Raw genomic sequence first — 15,084 nt, 5'->3', positions numbered from 1 at the left:
GGGTACTGAGGGAAATATGGGAATAGGGCAGGGGGTTGGAGTTAAGGTAGATGATCAGCCACAGTCTTGTTGAATGGCAGAGCAGGCTGAAAGACCAAATGGCGTAGCCCTGCTTCTGTTCCTATGTTCTTACGTTCTTATGCACAATATTGGGGGAAAAGAATAAGATGGGAAATTGTGGGGGAGGGTGCACCAAAACATAGCCCTCATTGAGGTGAAGCAGGATGCACTGCAGATCAGTAGGACAGCATTGCAGTATTGGCAATGGTTGGGCTGATAGCTTCTCTGAGTAGGGTGAGTGCTTATCACTTGTATCAAATTATGTACCACAAGCAATGTCACCTTCAACTGACTTCAAAATCTTGATCAGTATGCCCAAGCTTTGCATGTTAAGTCTCTCAATGCCATGCTAACTCTTGTCCTTTTTTTACTTTTCCAGCAGCAAAGATCAACTTTGAAGCTCAAGAAGGCAACTGCCTTGAGAATATCAGCCATCCAGAGGAGGCAGTCAGATGTTCAGCCCTGCCGAGCACCAGCAGGAATTCACACCACACACAGTAGATAAGTTAGAAGGGCCTGTACCTGTTGAAAAACAAACTACACAACACAAGGGCAACAGCAGATGCTGATGGCAGAGACACCCCAGGAGACCACTTATCCTCTCCTAATTATGCTGATAGATGTGACCCTCTAGGGACAAGCCGTGAAAAGAAAAGTGCTTGAGGGACACCAGTGATCATATTAGATGTTGGAAGGCCTATCAAAAATTTGAACATTGTGCATTGGAGTATGGAGGAGACCACATTCTACATGTGTGACATCCTATTGCATCGCATTTCAACTCTGGAATCTATCTTAAAGTATGTGACCACTCACAGGGATGGTGCAACTGGATCCTCACAACAAGAGTCTATGTTAACCAACCTTTGGAACTTTGATGGTTACTATGAAATTCCCATCCAGGTTCTGGGTTCCAACATTCGTTTCACACACATACGAATTAGGAGCGAGAATAGGTCATTCGACCTCTCGAGTTTGTTCCAGCATTCAATAAGATCATGGCTGATTTGATTGTGGTCTCAACTCAACATTCTTCCTACCCCTGATAACCTTCGACTCCCCTGTTAGTCAATATTAATTGACCCTGCCTCCACCACTTTCTGAGGAAGAGTATTCCAAAGAGTCACAACTCACAAGAGAGAAAAAACTTCTTCTCATCTCTGTCTTAAATGGGGAACCCCTTATTTTTAAACAATGGCCCCAGTACTAGATTTTCCCACAGAATGAAACATCCTTTCCACATCGACCCTGTCAGGACCCCGCAGGATCTTATATGTTTCAATCAAGTTGCTTCTCACTCTTCTAAACTCCAGCAGATACAGCCTTCCCTCATAAGACAACCCGCCCATTCCAGGTATTAACCTAGTAAACCTTCTGAGCTGCTTTCAATGCATTTATATCTTTCCTGAAATAGAGACCAATACTGTACACAGTACTCCAGATGTGGCTTCGCCAATCCCCTATATAACTGAAGCATAACCTCCCTACTCTTGTATTCAATTCCCCTTGCAATAAACAATAACATTCTATTTGCCTTCCTTATCACTTGCTGTACCAGTATAGTAACTTCTCCTGATTCATGTACCAGGACACCCAGTTCCCTCTGTACCTCAGAGATCTGCAATCTCTCTCCATTTAAATAATATGCTGCTTTTCTGTTCCTCCTGCCAAAATGGACAAGTTCACATTTTCCTATGTTATACTCCATTTGCCAAATTTTTGCCCACTCACTTAACCTATCTATATCCTTTTGTAGTCTCCTTAGGTCCTCTTCACAACTTATGCCCTCCTCTTAACGACTTACTTGCCTACCTATCTTGGTGCTATCAGCAAATTTAGCAATTACATATTTGGTCCCTTCATCCAATCATTGATATAAATTGTAAATATTTGAGGCCCTAGCACTGATCCCTGTGGCACTCCACTCGTTACATCTTGCCAATCTGAAAAAGACCTATTTATCCCTACCCTCTGCTTCTCTTAGCTAACCAATCTTCTACCCATACTAATATGTTACCCCCTACATCATGAGCCCTTATTTTGCATAGTAACCGTGTCAAATTCCCTTTGGAAACCTAAGTATAGCATATCCACGGGTTTCCCTTTATCCTTGTTGTTTGTTACTTCTCAAAGAACTCCCAGAAATTAGTCGAGCATGATTTCCCTTTCACAAAACAATGTTGACTCTGCTTGGTTGCATTGTGATTTTCTGAATGCCCTGCTATAACCTCCTTAATGATAGATTACAGCAATTATCCTACAACAGATGTTAAGTTAACTGGCCTGTAGTATCCTGCTTCCTGTCTCTCACGTTTCCTGAATACAGGGGTCACATTTGCTATTTTCCAATCTGATACAACCTTTCTGAAATGTAGGGAATTTTGGAAAATTTAAACCAACACATCTACTATCTCAGCAGCCACTTACTTTAAGACCCTAGGATGAAGTCCACTAGGACCTGGGGACTTGTCATCTTTTATTTCTAATAATTTTCAGTACCCTTTCCCTGGTGGTTGTAACTGTTTTAAGTTCCTCCCTCCTGTTCACCTCCTGATTCACAATTATTTATGGGATGTTATTTTATATTTTCTATAGTGAATACAGGTGCAAAATATCTTTTCAATTTATCTGCAATTTCCTTATTTTCCGTTATTAATTTCCCATACACACACTCTGGTGGACCAATGCTCCTTTTACCTTTTTCCTTTTTTAAATACCTGTACAAACTCTTACTGTTTTTATATTTCTAGCAAGCTTTCTCTTGTACTCTAATTTCTCCCTTCGTATTAATCTTTAAGTCATTCTTTGCTGTTCATTATATTCTGTCCAACCTTCTGACCTGCCACTCATCATTGCAGAATTATATGCTTTTTCTTTCAATTTGATACTACCTTTAGCTTTAGTTAGTCACAGATGGGGTGTCCTTCCCTTTTTATCACTGGAATGTACCTTTTCTGAGTATTCTGAAATATCGCCTTAAATGTCTGCCACTGCATCTCTTCTAATCTATCCCTCAACCTAATTTTCCAGCTTACCAGCTCCGCCTTCATGCCCTTATAATTGCCCTTACTTAAGTTTAAAAAACTAGTCTTAGTTTCACGACCACTGGATCCTCCCCCTTCCACTGCAAGTTCCTCTCCAACCCAGAGCAGGTGTCCTGAACCCTGGCACCTGGCAGGCAATACACCACAGCCCTCTGGATCCCTTCTCTCAGCTGCAGAGAGCTGTGTCTATCTCCCTGACTATATTGCCCCCAACTACCACTACGTTCCTATTAACTCCCCCCACTTGAATGGCTTCCTGTACCATATCAGTTTGCTCATCCACCCTGCAGTCACCACTTCCTTCCATACAGGCTGCAAGAACCTTTAACCTGTTGGACAATTGCAAAAGCTGAGGCTCCTCCACTTCTACCTTCTAGGCCCCCATACATGCCTCACCCACAGTCACACCCTCCTGTTCCTGACGACTAATCAAATCAGAAGACCCTATTGTAAAGGGTGTGACTGCATTCTGGTACAAATGTCCAGACAACTTTCCCCCTCTCTGATGCACCTCAGTGTCTGCAGCTCAATGACTCTGAGCTGAAGCACCTCAAGCCGCAGATACTAACTGCAGATATGTTTGCCCTGGATCGCCGTGGTGTTCAGGAATTACCACATTCTGCAGTTGAACCACATCACCTGCCCTGCCATCCTTATGTTAATTAATTTATTCTTAATTACTATATAATTAATGAACATTGCTACTTCCAATGCCTTTACTGCTAGCAAACCTATTTACAACTAAAAACCTTACATTTACTAATAAATTAGACTAGTTTTGAAGATAAACAAGCAAAATATTCACCATCCAATTACTTATCTGTTTCCCTGTGATGGCACATTTTGATTTCTCTTGGGACACAGCCACTCTGCACTAGAGCCACCGACTGGACTAGATTAGATAGCCTTTCTAGGTGGTGGTTACTGCCTCTGGGTCCTCTTGTCACCCGTTCTTCTAGCTGGTGGTGACAGCCTGTGGGTTGTCTTTTTGTCTGCTCTTCTAGCTGGTGGTTACTGCCTCTGGGTCCTCTTCTCCCCCACTTGGAAAGATTGGTGCAGCAGCTGGATAGATCACATGGATAGGTGTTTTTCAGGAACCATTTATCTGCAATTTGCTCTCTCATGCTTGACATTGATGACAGCTGCCGTTCCACAGTAATAGTGGTGCTACAGAACTGGAGTTTTCTTTGTCCAGCTGCCTCTTTCGGTTGAAAACATCTACGGATATTGTGCAGGATGTGGCAAGCCACAATAGTGCAGGCAACTCTTTGGAGTGTACTGTAGAAAACCCTGGGATCTATCAGGGCATCTGAACGTTGGCTTCAGGAGCTGGGTAGTGAGCTAAGTAATCCTCCTTATGGTGCGAGGGCTCTCATTATAGCTGAGCTACTTTTGGTGTTGCGAAGGAGTGGGTTAACTCCTGTCCACATATAGGCACCTCAACATTCCTCACAGGTTGGAAAAGTGAGAGAATATTTATTTACTGCTGCAGGATGAATTAATCATGATGGCTGCCTGGGAATTTGACACAGACGCGTATGATCTGATTATTTTGATCACAACCAAGTTTCATATTGTTATGAAGACGTACTTGTATCAAATATTGATTTTTAATTAATTGGCTAGAAACAAGAATTGCATTTTTTAAAAAGACATTTTTTTGAAGCTGACTAATGTGATTTCAACCTACATCAAGATTGCTGACACCAGTTTACATTACTATACATATATATTCCACATTTCATCCCTATGGAAAGGAGACAGTATGTCTGCAAAACTCACCAAAGACAATGAACCCCCACCGGGGACCGTGAAAGACCTTCCTTCCTGCCCTATGGACAATATATTTATGAAAATCACCCACAGTATTTAATAGCTGAAGATGAACCATTCAGAGGCTAATTGCTTGGACAAAATAAACATTGATTTTTATTAAGATAGCTCTCCAGGCGAGTTAATCAAGTTACCCTCTCGCGCGCTCTGCCCCCCCTCCCTCGACTCGCGCGCTCTGCCCCCTCCTCCCTCGGCTCGCGCGCTCTGCCCCCTCCTCCCTCGGCTCGCGCGCTCTGCCCCCTCCTCCCTCGGCTCGCGCGCTCTGCCCCCTCCTCCCTCGGCTCGCGCGCTCTGCCCTCCCCTCCCTCGGCTCGCACGCTCTGCCCCAACTAACAAGTTTGGATCCTGTCTACTAATTTGACTTTGTCTGCATTCTGCAGTAGTGAGATTTTAAAGAAATAACCTGATTCCACAGCTGTGTCTTCAGGAGATCAACCAACTCCAGTCTTCTCTCTTTAAATCGGAAGCATCAAGGCCATCAAGTTCAGCCTGCAGACAGTAGAGACTCCAAGAACTGGGAACTTTTTTTTCTCATTCTAATGCACCAAACCTATCCTCCCCTATCCTCTAACCTGAATTTGTGTGTGGACTTTGAGTGTGTGTATGCAGAAGTCGGAATGTATTTTATTATTTTACCCAGATCAGTTTCAATATAATAAAATTAATCTGCTTTGTTAAACTCAAGAAAACCTGTCCGATTGTTTCTTTTATGATCACAATGTGTAAACAGTTAAATACTCACTGAATTGGCAGGTGTAACCTTATTTAAAGAGAGAAACCTGTTGAAGTCAAACGAGGAGAGGGAAAAGAGGGGAGCCATTCGACCCTCTCCTCACCTGTTCATAGCTATTAATTCAGTGAAATCCCTTGTGGTTAATGAATGCTTCTAGTTGGTTTTCAGGATTCCTGATGGCAGCATAATGCTGTCAGCAACACACTGCATCCTAGGGAATCCAACCATTGCTGTGAATTCCAGGATTGTCTCATTTTGACTATTGTCATCAATTTGAAAACAAATGTACCCAGTAAATGCTGCATTGGTCACCTCCTTGATGTACTTGTGGACCACTGGCTGTATGTTTAGATGTCCCCAGCAGCATGCTGGAACAACCCTGAAGCAAAGAAATTTGGTGGATGGTCACCCTTTACAGCCACTGGCATCCCTGTTGAAGCAGCAGTTGTTTTCCAGGAGGCTGCCGAAGTCAGCAACATCCTTCCTGAAGAAGCACTGCCTCCTCATGTACTGCCCATCTGGCATATCTATCTTCACCCTTTGCCTACAGACCCTGGATGGATAAGACCTTCAATGATATGGCCCTATTATCTGCTGCCTTCCCAGAGATGCAGGTGCTGCCCTTTGTGGATGTTGATGACCCAGCTGCTACTACTGTCACTGCTGCACTTCTACCACCTCCTCTTCAAGCCTTGTAAGAATCTTAAGCAAGTAGAAGGAAGTGTCATAAAAAAACAATATCCAAAGAAATTGCTCAAACTCCAACCAGCTCTCCTGTACACAGATGCCAATGATATGAATGTGCAGAGCTCACTTCCTGTTAATTTCAAGAACCAATCATGTTGGGATCTTAGCTGCATCCTAAGACCCTAATTTGCATGCCTGTAGCAGAGTACCCAACTGATCATGAAGTGCAGTGTCAGAATGGCACTGGGTATGAAATAGATCAGTACACTGTCTGATTTTTATGCTGTGCAGGCCCTGTTCCTGCCCATGATGTTCTAATGAGTCAAACCACTAAGTAAGAATTCATGCACAAATAGAACTACCTGGAGTGGATTGCCATGTTCAAAGATGTGAAAAGGTCAGCGGGCTGTAATTTGGATGCCCTAACCTTGAATGACTTTTTTGGAAATGGCGAGACATTATGCAGATATTACTTGTAATATTTCTTTTGGTTATACTTCTGTAATGCCATGGCATGTAGTTTAAGCTCTGACTGATTAACAACATATCGATTTTCAATGGATCTTTTTTTGAAAGGAAGAAATTGTGTTCTGCTGAAATTAGATAATTTTTTATCTCCTTGTTGAATAAGTTCCATTTTAAATTTAACTTTTGGTATACCTTTTTTGTTTCTTTTTGATGCATCAGGTGCCTATTATCAAACTAACAGACTCATACACTGAGGTGAAAGTTGACATCAGCTTCAATGTACAGAATGGAGTAAAAGCTGCTCAGCTTATCCATGAATTTATCAAGGTTAGAAGATTTTGCATTATAATATGTATTATATATTGGGTTGTTTGAGGGATAATTGTTGGCCTGGACATTGGGGAGAATTCCCTTATTCTTCGAATTAGTGCCATGGAATCTTTTACTAAACATAAGCAGAGCAAATGTGACCTTGTTTAAATTTGGTTACCTACTCTGAAATTGGTAATGCAGTCAAAGTATTTGTAGCTTGAGTCAAGCATTCACATATAGGTCACTTCAGTTTCTATATTTTGTGGAAGTTGTACTGCTGAGACAGTAAAACAGTGTAAATGATAACATTCCTTTATGCTTATTTCCCATGTTATGACAGAAGGATCTAAGAAAAATTGATGATAAAGGCCATCTGTATAGTACCAGCCTCTTTTTGGATGTTCTAATCTGTTTCTATCTATTCCCTATCTAGCTGATTGTTTTAAACATTTATTGCTTTTTTGAGCAAAAGAAAATTCTTGCTAATAAACTGTTTTTAAAACTGTTCTCCTCAATTTAAATTTATCTTCTGGTCTTGTATTTCTTGCATAAATGAAAGTGATATTTCAGGTTTATCCGAGTTGCATCATTTGATACTTTGTATACCCCATCGATGTATCTTTTTTCTAGGCTGCAGACATTTCCTCTCAGCACAGCCCTTTACACAGAAGGCTTCCCAAACTGGGAGTCGTGACACCCAGTGGGGTCACAAGATGAGATTCTCGGGTCGCAGGCTCTGCAGCAGCAATGGTTGCTGTGGAACTCTGACTGAATGTTAAAAGCTGCTAGGCGCCCTTTTAAATCCTCGCATTTTTTAAAAATGGTGGGCGTGGCCTAAGTGACTGATGCTTGAGGCCTGAATACTGCTCTTAAAAAACCCACTCAGGAGGTAAGTTTTTAAAAATTCTGCCAAGATTAAAAACTTTGCCCCCTGCCCTACGGGAGGCTCCCCACCACCACACCTTTCCACCAACCACCACCCCTCCCATGCTGTCACAGGTTTTTCCACCTCCCCTGCTCTCTCAGCTCCCACTGAGGGGTCACAGGAATTTCAAAGCCTTGAAATGGGGTCACAGTGGGGAAAAAGTTTGGAAAGCACTGCTTTTACTTTTGGAATCAGTGCCTCTGCCTACTCTAAAAATGCTTCCATATATCTTATGGTGTAGTTACCAGAATTGAACACACTATTCCAAATGTACCAAGAAATCCTATTTGCTTTTTTGCTTGACTGTATTGCCCTGATTAACTGTCACTCCCAGGTCTCTTTCTGAGTTTGCCAGTTCAGCCCCATTCATTTTACACTTATTTTATGATGCACGTTTTTGTGTTCAATTTCACCTTCCCTGTTTCTGCTAAGTTACATAGCTGATTTATGTATATATCTATCTACATCTATATATCTATATGAATCAATATATATCCAAATAATTTCTCACTTTTTATCAACAGCCTCTTTTTCTATTGCTATTCCCCCTTTCGAGTTGTCACATATTTTACAAGCTTATGATTAGTTTTGATATGCATTTGTATTCCATTTCCTGTTTTATTATCGATGTCTCACCAAGTCTTGTTCTTTTTATTTAGTTTTAATCAGCATTTTGTAAACTTCCGATTTTGTTGCAAGCTTTCTGATAAACTTAGAAGTATTATGGCCTCTAAAAGCCTACCCCTGATTGACCGATAATTTCTTGGTTTATCCCTTCCTACTTGTATAGAAATGTTGCACAATAAAAGCAAATCTAGGTCATTTAAATTAAATTTCACTTAACCAACCTTAAATTGTATCCCAGCTAAATATGTTTTTAAAAATTGAAACATAACATGTGTAATAATCAGCACTTATTTCAAAAGAGAGGGTCATGTTTGACTAACCTTACTGAATTCTTTGAAATAACAAAGCATAGACAAGGATAATGCAGTAGATGTTTTATATATCTATGGATTTTCAGAAGGTTTTTGCTAAGGTACTCTAAAGTAGACCCGTGACTAAGATGTCAAAGTTGTCTCATGGAGCCAGGGGGCAGGTAGCAGAATGGATAGCAAACTGGATATAAAACAGAAAATGGAGAGTAGAGTTATGGCTGGTTATTTCAGACTAGTAAAGGTGGGAAGTGGTTTTCCACAAAGATTGATGCTGGGATCATTGTTCACTATTGACATAAATTATTTGGACTGTGGTGTCATCATCGAATGTTGATATACAAAATGTGGTTATGGTTGATACTGAGGCAGACCACAAAAAAATACAAGACAAACTTGCAAAATAAGTGTGTAATTGGTAAATTAATTTCAGTACAGGTAAGTGTGAGGTGGTAGGTAGAATAAGGATTATACTCCTTGGAAAATTAAGAGCCTAAATGGCGAGGAGATGGAGTGGAGGAGCACGGGATCTAGGAGTACAGATACAGTAATCATGAAAAGTAGTGACACAAGTTAATGAGGTCAATTTTTTAAAAAAAAATTACGGTACTGGGGTACATTCCTAAAGGGATAGAATTGGAAAACAGAGAAGTAATATTAAATTTTCATTGAGCCTTGGTTAGATCACACTAGGAGTACTGTGAACAGTTATGGTCTCCATATTATATAAAGGATTTGGAGGTACTGGAGCAGTGCAATAAAGATTTATAAAGATGATAACCTGAACTGAGAAGTTGTTATTTATCAGAAAATATTGAACAGGCTGGAGGTATTTTCTCCAGAAAAGGAGTCAATTCCATGTGTGAACACCTAATTTCAGAGGGTCTCTGAGGGGTGATCTTTTATAGAGATCTTTAAGATTATGAAATTCTTTGAGTAGGTGTGGAGAGGTTGTTTCCACTTGTGATGAAGACCAAAACTAGGGACCATAAATATGAGGTAGTCAGTAAATCCAGTTTGGAATTCAGGGGAAACTACTTTACCCAAGAACAGTGAGAAAGTTGAAAATAATACTACAAGGAGTAGTTGAGACAAATAGTTTAGATGCCTTTAAGAGGAAGCTAGATAAAGACATGAGGGATAAAGAAATAGAAAATTATCTTGGTATATTTGGATGAAATAGGTTGGGAAGGAGGTTCACATGGAGCATGAATACCCGCACTAACCAGTTGGGCTGAATGGGTTGTTTTTCTGCTGTATATTTTAGGTGAGATGAGAGTGATAGCATCTAACTGAGTGTGGCATCAAAGAGTCCGAGCAAAATTGAAGTCAATGATAATCGGGGAGAAAACTCTCCTCTGGTTGGGGTCATACCTGGCACAAAAGAAGATGGTTGTGGTTGTTGGAGGTCAATCATATCAGCCTCAGGGCATCACTGCAGGAGTTCCTCAGGGTAGTGTTCTGGGCCCAACCATCTTCAGTAGCTTCACCAATGACCTTCCTTCTGTCACAAGATCAGAAGTGAGAATGTTTATTAATGATTACACAGCATTTACAATTCCTCAGAAATTGATGCAATCTGTGTCCAAAAGCAGTAAGATTTGGACAACATTCAGGCATGGACAGATAAGTGGCAAGTAACATTTGTGCCACAGTGTCAGGCAGTGACCATCTTCAACAGGAGAGAATCTAGCCATGTTCCTTTGGCATTCATCGGCATTACCTCACTGAATCCCCCATTTTCAACATCCTGAGGGTTATCGTTGACCAGAAACTGAACTGGACCAGCTACATAAACGTTGTGGCTACAACAGTGAGTCACAGGGTGGAAATTCTGCCATAGCCAACTCACTTTTTAGCTCCCCAAAATCTGCCTGCCATCTACAAGGCACAAATCAGAGGTGGGATGGCATACTCTTGACTTGTCTGAATGAGTGTAGCTCCAACAACACTCGCAACTCAACAGCATCTAGGACAAAACAGCCCGCTTGATCAGCATCCCATCACCACTGTATAACTTCATCCCCTCCACTGCCAATACACAGTGGTAGCAGCCTGTACCATCTACTAGATGCACTGCAGCAATTTGCTATGCCTCATTTGACAGCACCTCCCAAACCCGCAACCTCTACCACCTAGAAGGAGCAGGGCAGCAGATGCATGAGATCACCGCCACCTGGAAGTTCCCCATAAGCCACATGCCATCCTGACTTGGAATTATACCTCTGTTACTTCACTGTCGCTGAGTCAAAATCTGGAATTCCTTTCCTAGCAACATTGTGGGTGTACCCACACCAGATGGACTGCAGGGTTCAAGTGGGAAACTCACCACCACCTTCCCAAGAGCAATTGGGGAAGGACAAAAAGTGCTGACCTTGCCAGTGGTGTGCACACCCCATGAAAGAATTTTTAAAAGCTGTACGGTGGGATGTTGCAACGTTGTTGTTGTTAGCTACACTATTGAACTTTTTCTTCTTATTCCCTTGTTTGTGTTTTATTTCAGATTTCCTAAAGTACCATATAAGGATGAACAATATTTTGACAAGATGCCAATTTCCTGTTTACAGCTAACAAGCCTTTACTTTTTTGTAGAAGTTTCCAGTGCTTCCGTACCTGGTTCTAGTGCTGAAGCAGTTCCTGCTGCAAAGAGACCTAAATGAAGTATTCACGGGCGGGATTGGCTCCTACAGCCTATTCCTAATGGCTGTTAGCTTTCTACAGGTGAAAGCTTTCTCCTTTTTCTTATTCTTTCATGGTCCCCTTTGCTCGCTATCTCTTCTATCTGCTGACTTGCTGTTTTTTCCCTTTTTTTTTCCTTTTTCTATTTTCTTTCTTCCTTTTAACATTCACCTACTTTCCTCTTCCACTCCTTGAAGATGAATTGACCTGAGCTTGTAAAATTCTGTTGGTCCTTTCAGAAACAGACGTGAAAGTGAACATTTCGTCCTTTTCTGATCATGTTGTGCATTCAGTTAGAGTAATTGTCATCAGAACAATTCTCTCTATTGATTTTGTCTACTGTCTATGTGCCTGCTTATATTCATAAGAATATTGAAACACTAGTGAAGGCACTCAGCCCCTTAGTTCTGCCATTCAATCATTCAATCCATTAGATCATGTTTAATCTGTGCCTCTATTTACTTGCTGTTGATCCACATGCCTTGATTATTTCCCTAATAAAAAGCTGTTGATCTCAAGCTTGAAAACTTCAATTGATGCTGCGTCCACATGCTTCTTGGGGAGATAATTCAAGATTTCTGTTACCCTTGGTAGAAAATATGTTCTCTGATTGGCCTTTCTCTCATTTTAAGATTTGTGCCGCCTTTTTTAAATTTCCCCAACATGGGAAATCACTTCTCTCCATTAAAACCTTGTGGCATTTTAAACACCTCAGTTACATCACCCCTTCTAAATTCAAAGAAATGCAATCCAGGTTTATGCAACCTTTTCTCATACCTGAAACTTGTGCTGGATTTTTTGGATGGTGGGGTTTCCCAGCCCGCCACCCGAAGAATCAGCAAGAAATGCATTCCCAAAAGTCTCAGCAGCCCCACAGCCATTTAACGCACCAAGGACACCCCTAGCACAGACTGAAGTCCTGCCTCAAGACAGCTGTCAGGAAATATGATTGGCTGGCAGCTCTGTAGTCCCAGCATACCAGTGGCAGCAGTGGCCAGGACTGGGATGATTAGCAATCCACAGAATTTAAGTCTCAGAGTCCAAGATCAGGTAAGAGCAGGTGGTTGGTTGGGGGGGTGCCCTTGATTGGGGAGGCCTGGGAGCGGGAACACCTGCAGGGGGCAGACCTTGGGGCAGGGAGGGGCACCCAATGTGAAAAGGGGGCCCTTGAGGGAGGACCCCCCCACCCCAAGGCTTGAGTAGGGTGGCCTTGCTGGGCTTTCCATTCAAGGCCAATATATTCTTGAAGTGAGGTGTCCAAAATGAACAATGTATTTCTGACAGGATCTGATCAAGATTTTGTTTAATTGAAGCATCACTCCTTTCCCTTCATATTCCAGCCCTCTTGCACTGGAGATCAACATTCCATTAACCTTTGTTTTTTTTTGTGCTCTTGCACTAACTTTTAGTCATTTGTGTACCTAGATACCCAATTCTTTAGTTTCTCTGTAGTTAATCTTTTGTCATTAACAAAATTTTACAATTTTTATTCCTGGATCCATAAATGGATAACCTCATGCTGAACTCCATCTGCCATAGTTTTGTCAACTCATTTATTTTTTTTTAATGTCCTGCATCCATTTACACAACCTATTGTGTGTCCTGACTTGGTCATATGCAATACTGAATATAAAACTCTCCATCCCTGCATCCAAGCCGTTAATATATAGTGAATAGCTGAATGCCTGGTACACCCCTTTTCACATCCTGCCAACCAGAGAATGCACCCTTTATCCCAACTCTGCATCTCCTGCCACCCAACCAATTACTAACCCATGCCTCAAAACACTCATTCTGTGAATTCTCATTTTTGCTGATACCTGTAGTTTTTTCTACAGAATCTTAAATTCCTTGTGGAAATTCATATCGACAACATCCATAGACACTTTCCTATTCAAAATATTAGTGACCTCAAAGAAATTCAGCTAGGTTACTCCGACATGACCTACCCATCAAAATCCATACTGACTTTCTTTGATTAGTTCATATTTGGTAAGAAAGCCCCGGCTGCTTGAATCTACTATCTTGCCCACACTGATATTAAACTGACTAGTCTGTAGTTTTATGGCGTGGTTTCCTCACCTCCTGCTCTAACTAATGGACTGACATTTGCAATTTTCAATCCAAAGGCACAATTTCCAAATGACAAACTTTGGACAATTATGCTTAATGCATTCACAATTTCTTTATCGTTTTGTTTCAATACCCTTGAGTGAAAACTATCAAATCCTGGAGATTTATCTGTTTTAAGTCCTATTATTATCTCCCTTTACCATTTCATTTACTTGATTTAAACCCAGTAAGTTCCTCCCCTTAACTTATTTTTAGGTTCACGGTATCACTGGTATTTAGTTGTCTTTGTATTTGTTTTCGTAGTATAGAATGTAATCGTTTAACAAGTCTACCATTTTCATTTTGTCCATTATGGTATCACTTGCATTCACATTCCCTCATCACTTTCTTTCTGAAAATATTCCCTTATGCCAGATTGTTGATTAATGATGCTTTATTACTTATCTCTATAATGGCTTTATCCTTTGTTGATTCTAAAACATGTTGTTCCAGAAAACTGCCCCAAATAGATTCTAGAAAATTGCAACCTTGTTTTTTGATCTCTCCTCTTCCAACATCATCTAAGCAAAATATTACCTCAATAGCAAGGCATTGCTGAGCAGTTATTTGTTATTTCTTCTTCCCAAAAACCTGCTTCCTTGCCCTACCTATTGTAAAGATCACAGCATTCTACTGTGCTTTGATAAATAATTGCTAAGGCCCTGCCTTCAGGGAGAGAACTCAAGAAGATACCTATAAAATAAGCCAGGTTATAAACTGTTGGCTGTTTAGTATCATGTCTCTTATTAAAAATAGTTTTTTTTTTAGTGTGACTATATCTGATGTGATTTACTGCCAGCCAGAGGTTGCATTTGAGTTCCATAGTTGCTGTTAGGAATGGAAAAGTTCTAACCCACTACAAATATTTCTGTCCAGTTGATGCACCCAATCACATGAGTTATGGATAAGTCCATAGCCCAGCTGCTCTATCCAATTTACTTGAAGGCAACTTTATGGCTATAGTTACTTAAAGAAGACAAGTCCTTTTTTTAATAAGATGATGTTTGGTGTCTTTGTGTTTTTCACAAAATCAAAGTATCTATCTTAATCCATAATGTTCCTTTGCTTGTAGTTACATCCCCGAGAAGATGTCTGCAGCTGTGATGCTAATCTTGGGGTGCTTCTAATTGAATTCTTTGAACTGTATGGACGGCATTTTAATTATCTTAAAACTGGTATTCGGATAACTGATGGTGGCTCGTATGTTGCAAAGGATGAATTGCAAAAACTTATGGCTGATGGATACAGGCCATCAATGCTGTATATTGAGGATCCATTGCAGCAAGGTAACACAAT

General features: G+C 40.9%; 1 protein-coding gene across 1 annotated transcript in view; it reads left to right on the top strand.

The window, feature by feature from the left end:
- tent4b (terminal nucleotidyltransferase 4B) overlaps positions 1 to 15,084 on the top strand; it is a 68,955-nt gene that overhangs the window by 40,635 nt on the left and 13,236 nt on the right. The window contains exons 5-7 of the mRNA XM_078544304.1: positions 7,045 to 7,152; positions 11,590 to 11,718; positions 14,861 to 15,074. Of these exons, the coding sequence (XP_078400430.1) occupies positions 7,045 to 7,152; positions 11,590 to 11,718; positions 14,861 to 15,074 (451 nt within the window). The remainder of the gene's footprint in view (positions 1 to 7,044; positions 7,153 to 11,589; positions 11,719 to 14,860; positions 15,075 to 15,084) is intronic.

Source organism: Cetorhinus maximus, chromosome 6, assembly GCF_964194155.1.
Source record: "Cetorhinus maximus chromosome 6, sCetMax3.hap1.1, whole genome shotgun sequence".
Lineage (NCBI taxonomy): Eukaryota > Metazoa > Chordata > Chondrichthyes > Lamniformes > Cetorhinidae > Cetorhinus > Cetorhinus maximus.
This window is presented reverse-complemented; position numbering and strand designations above follow the sequence as displayed.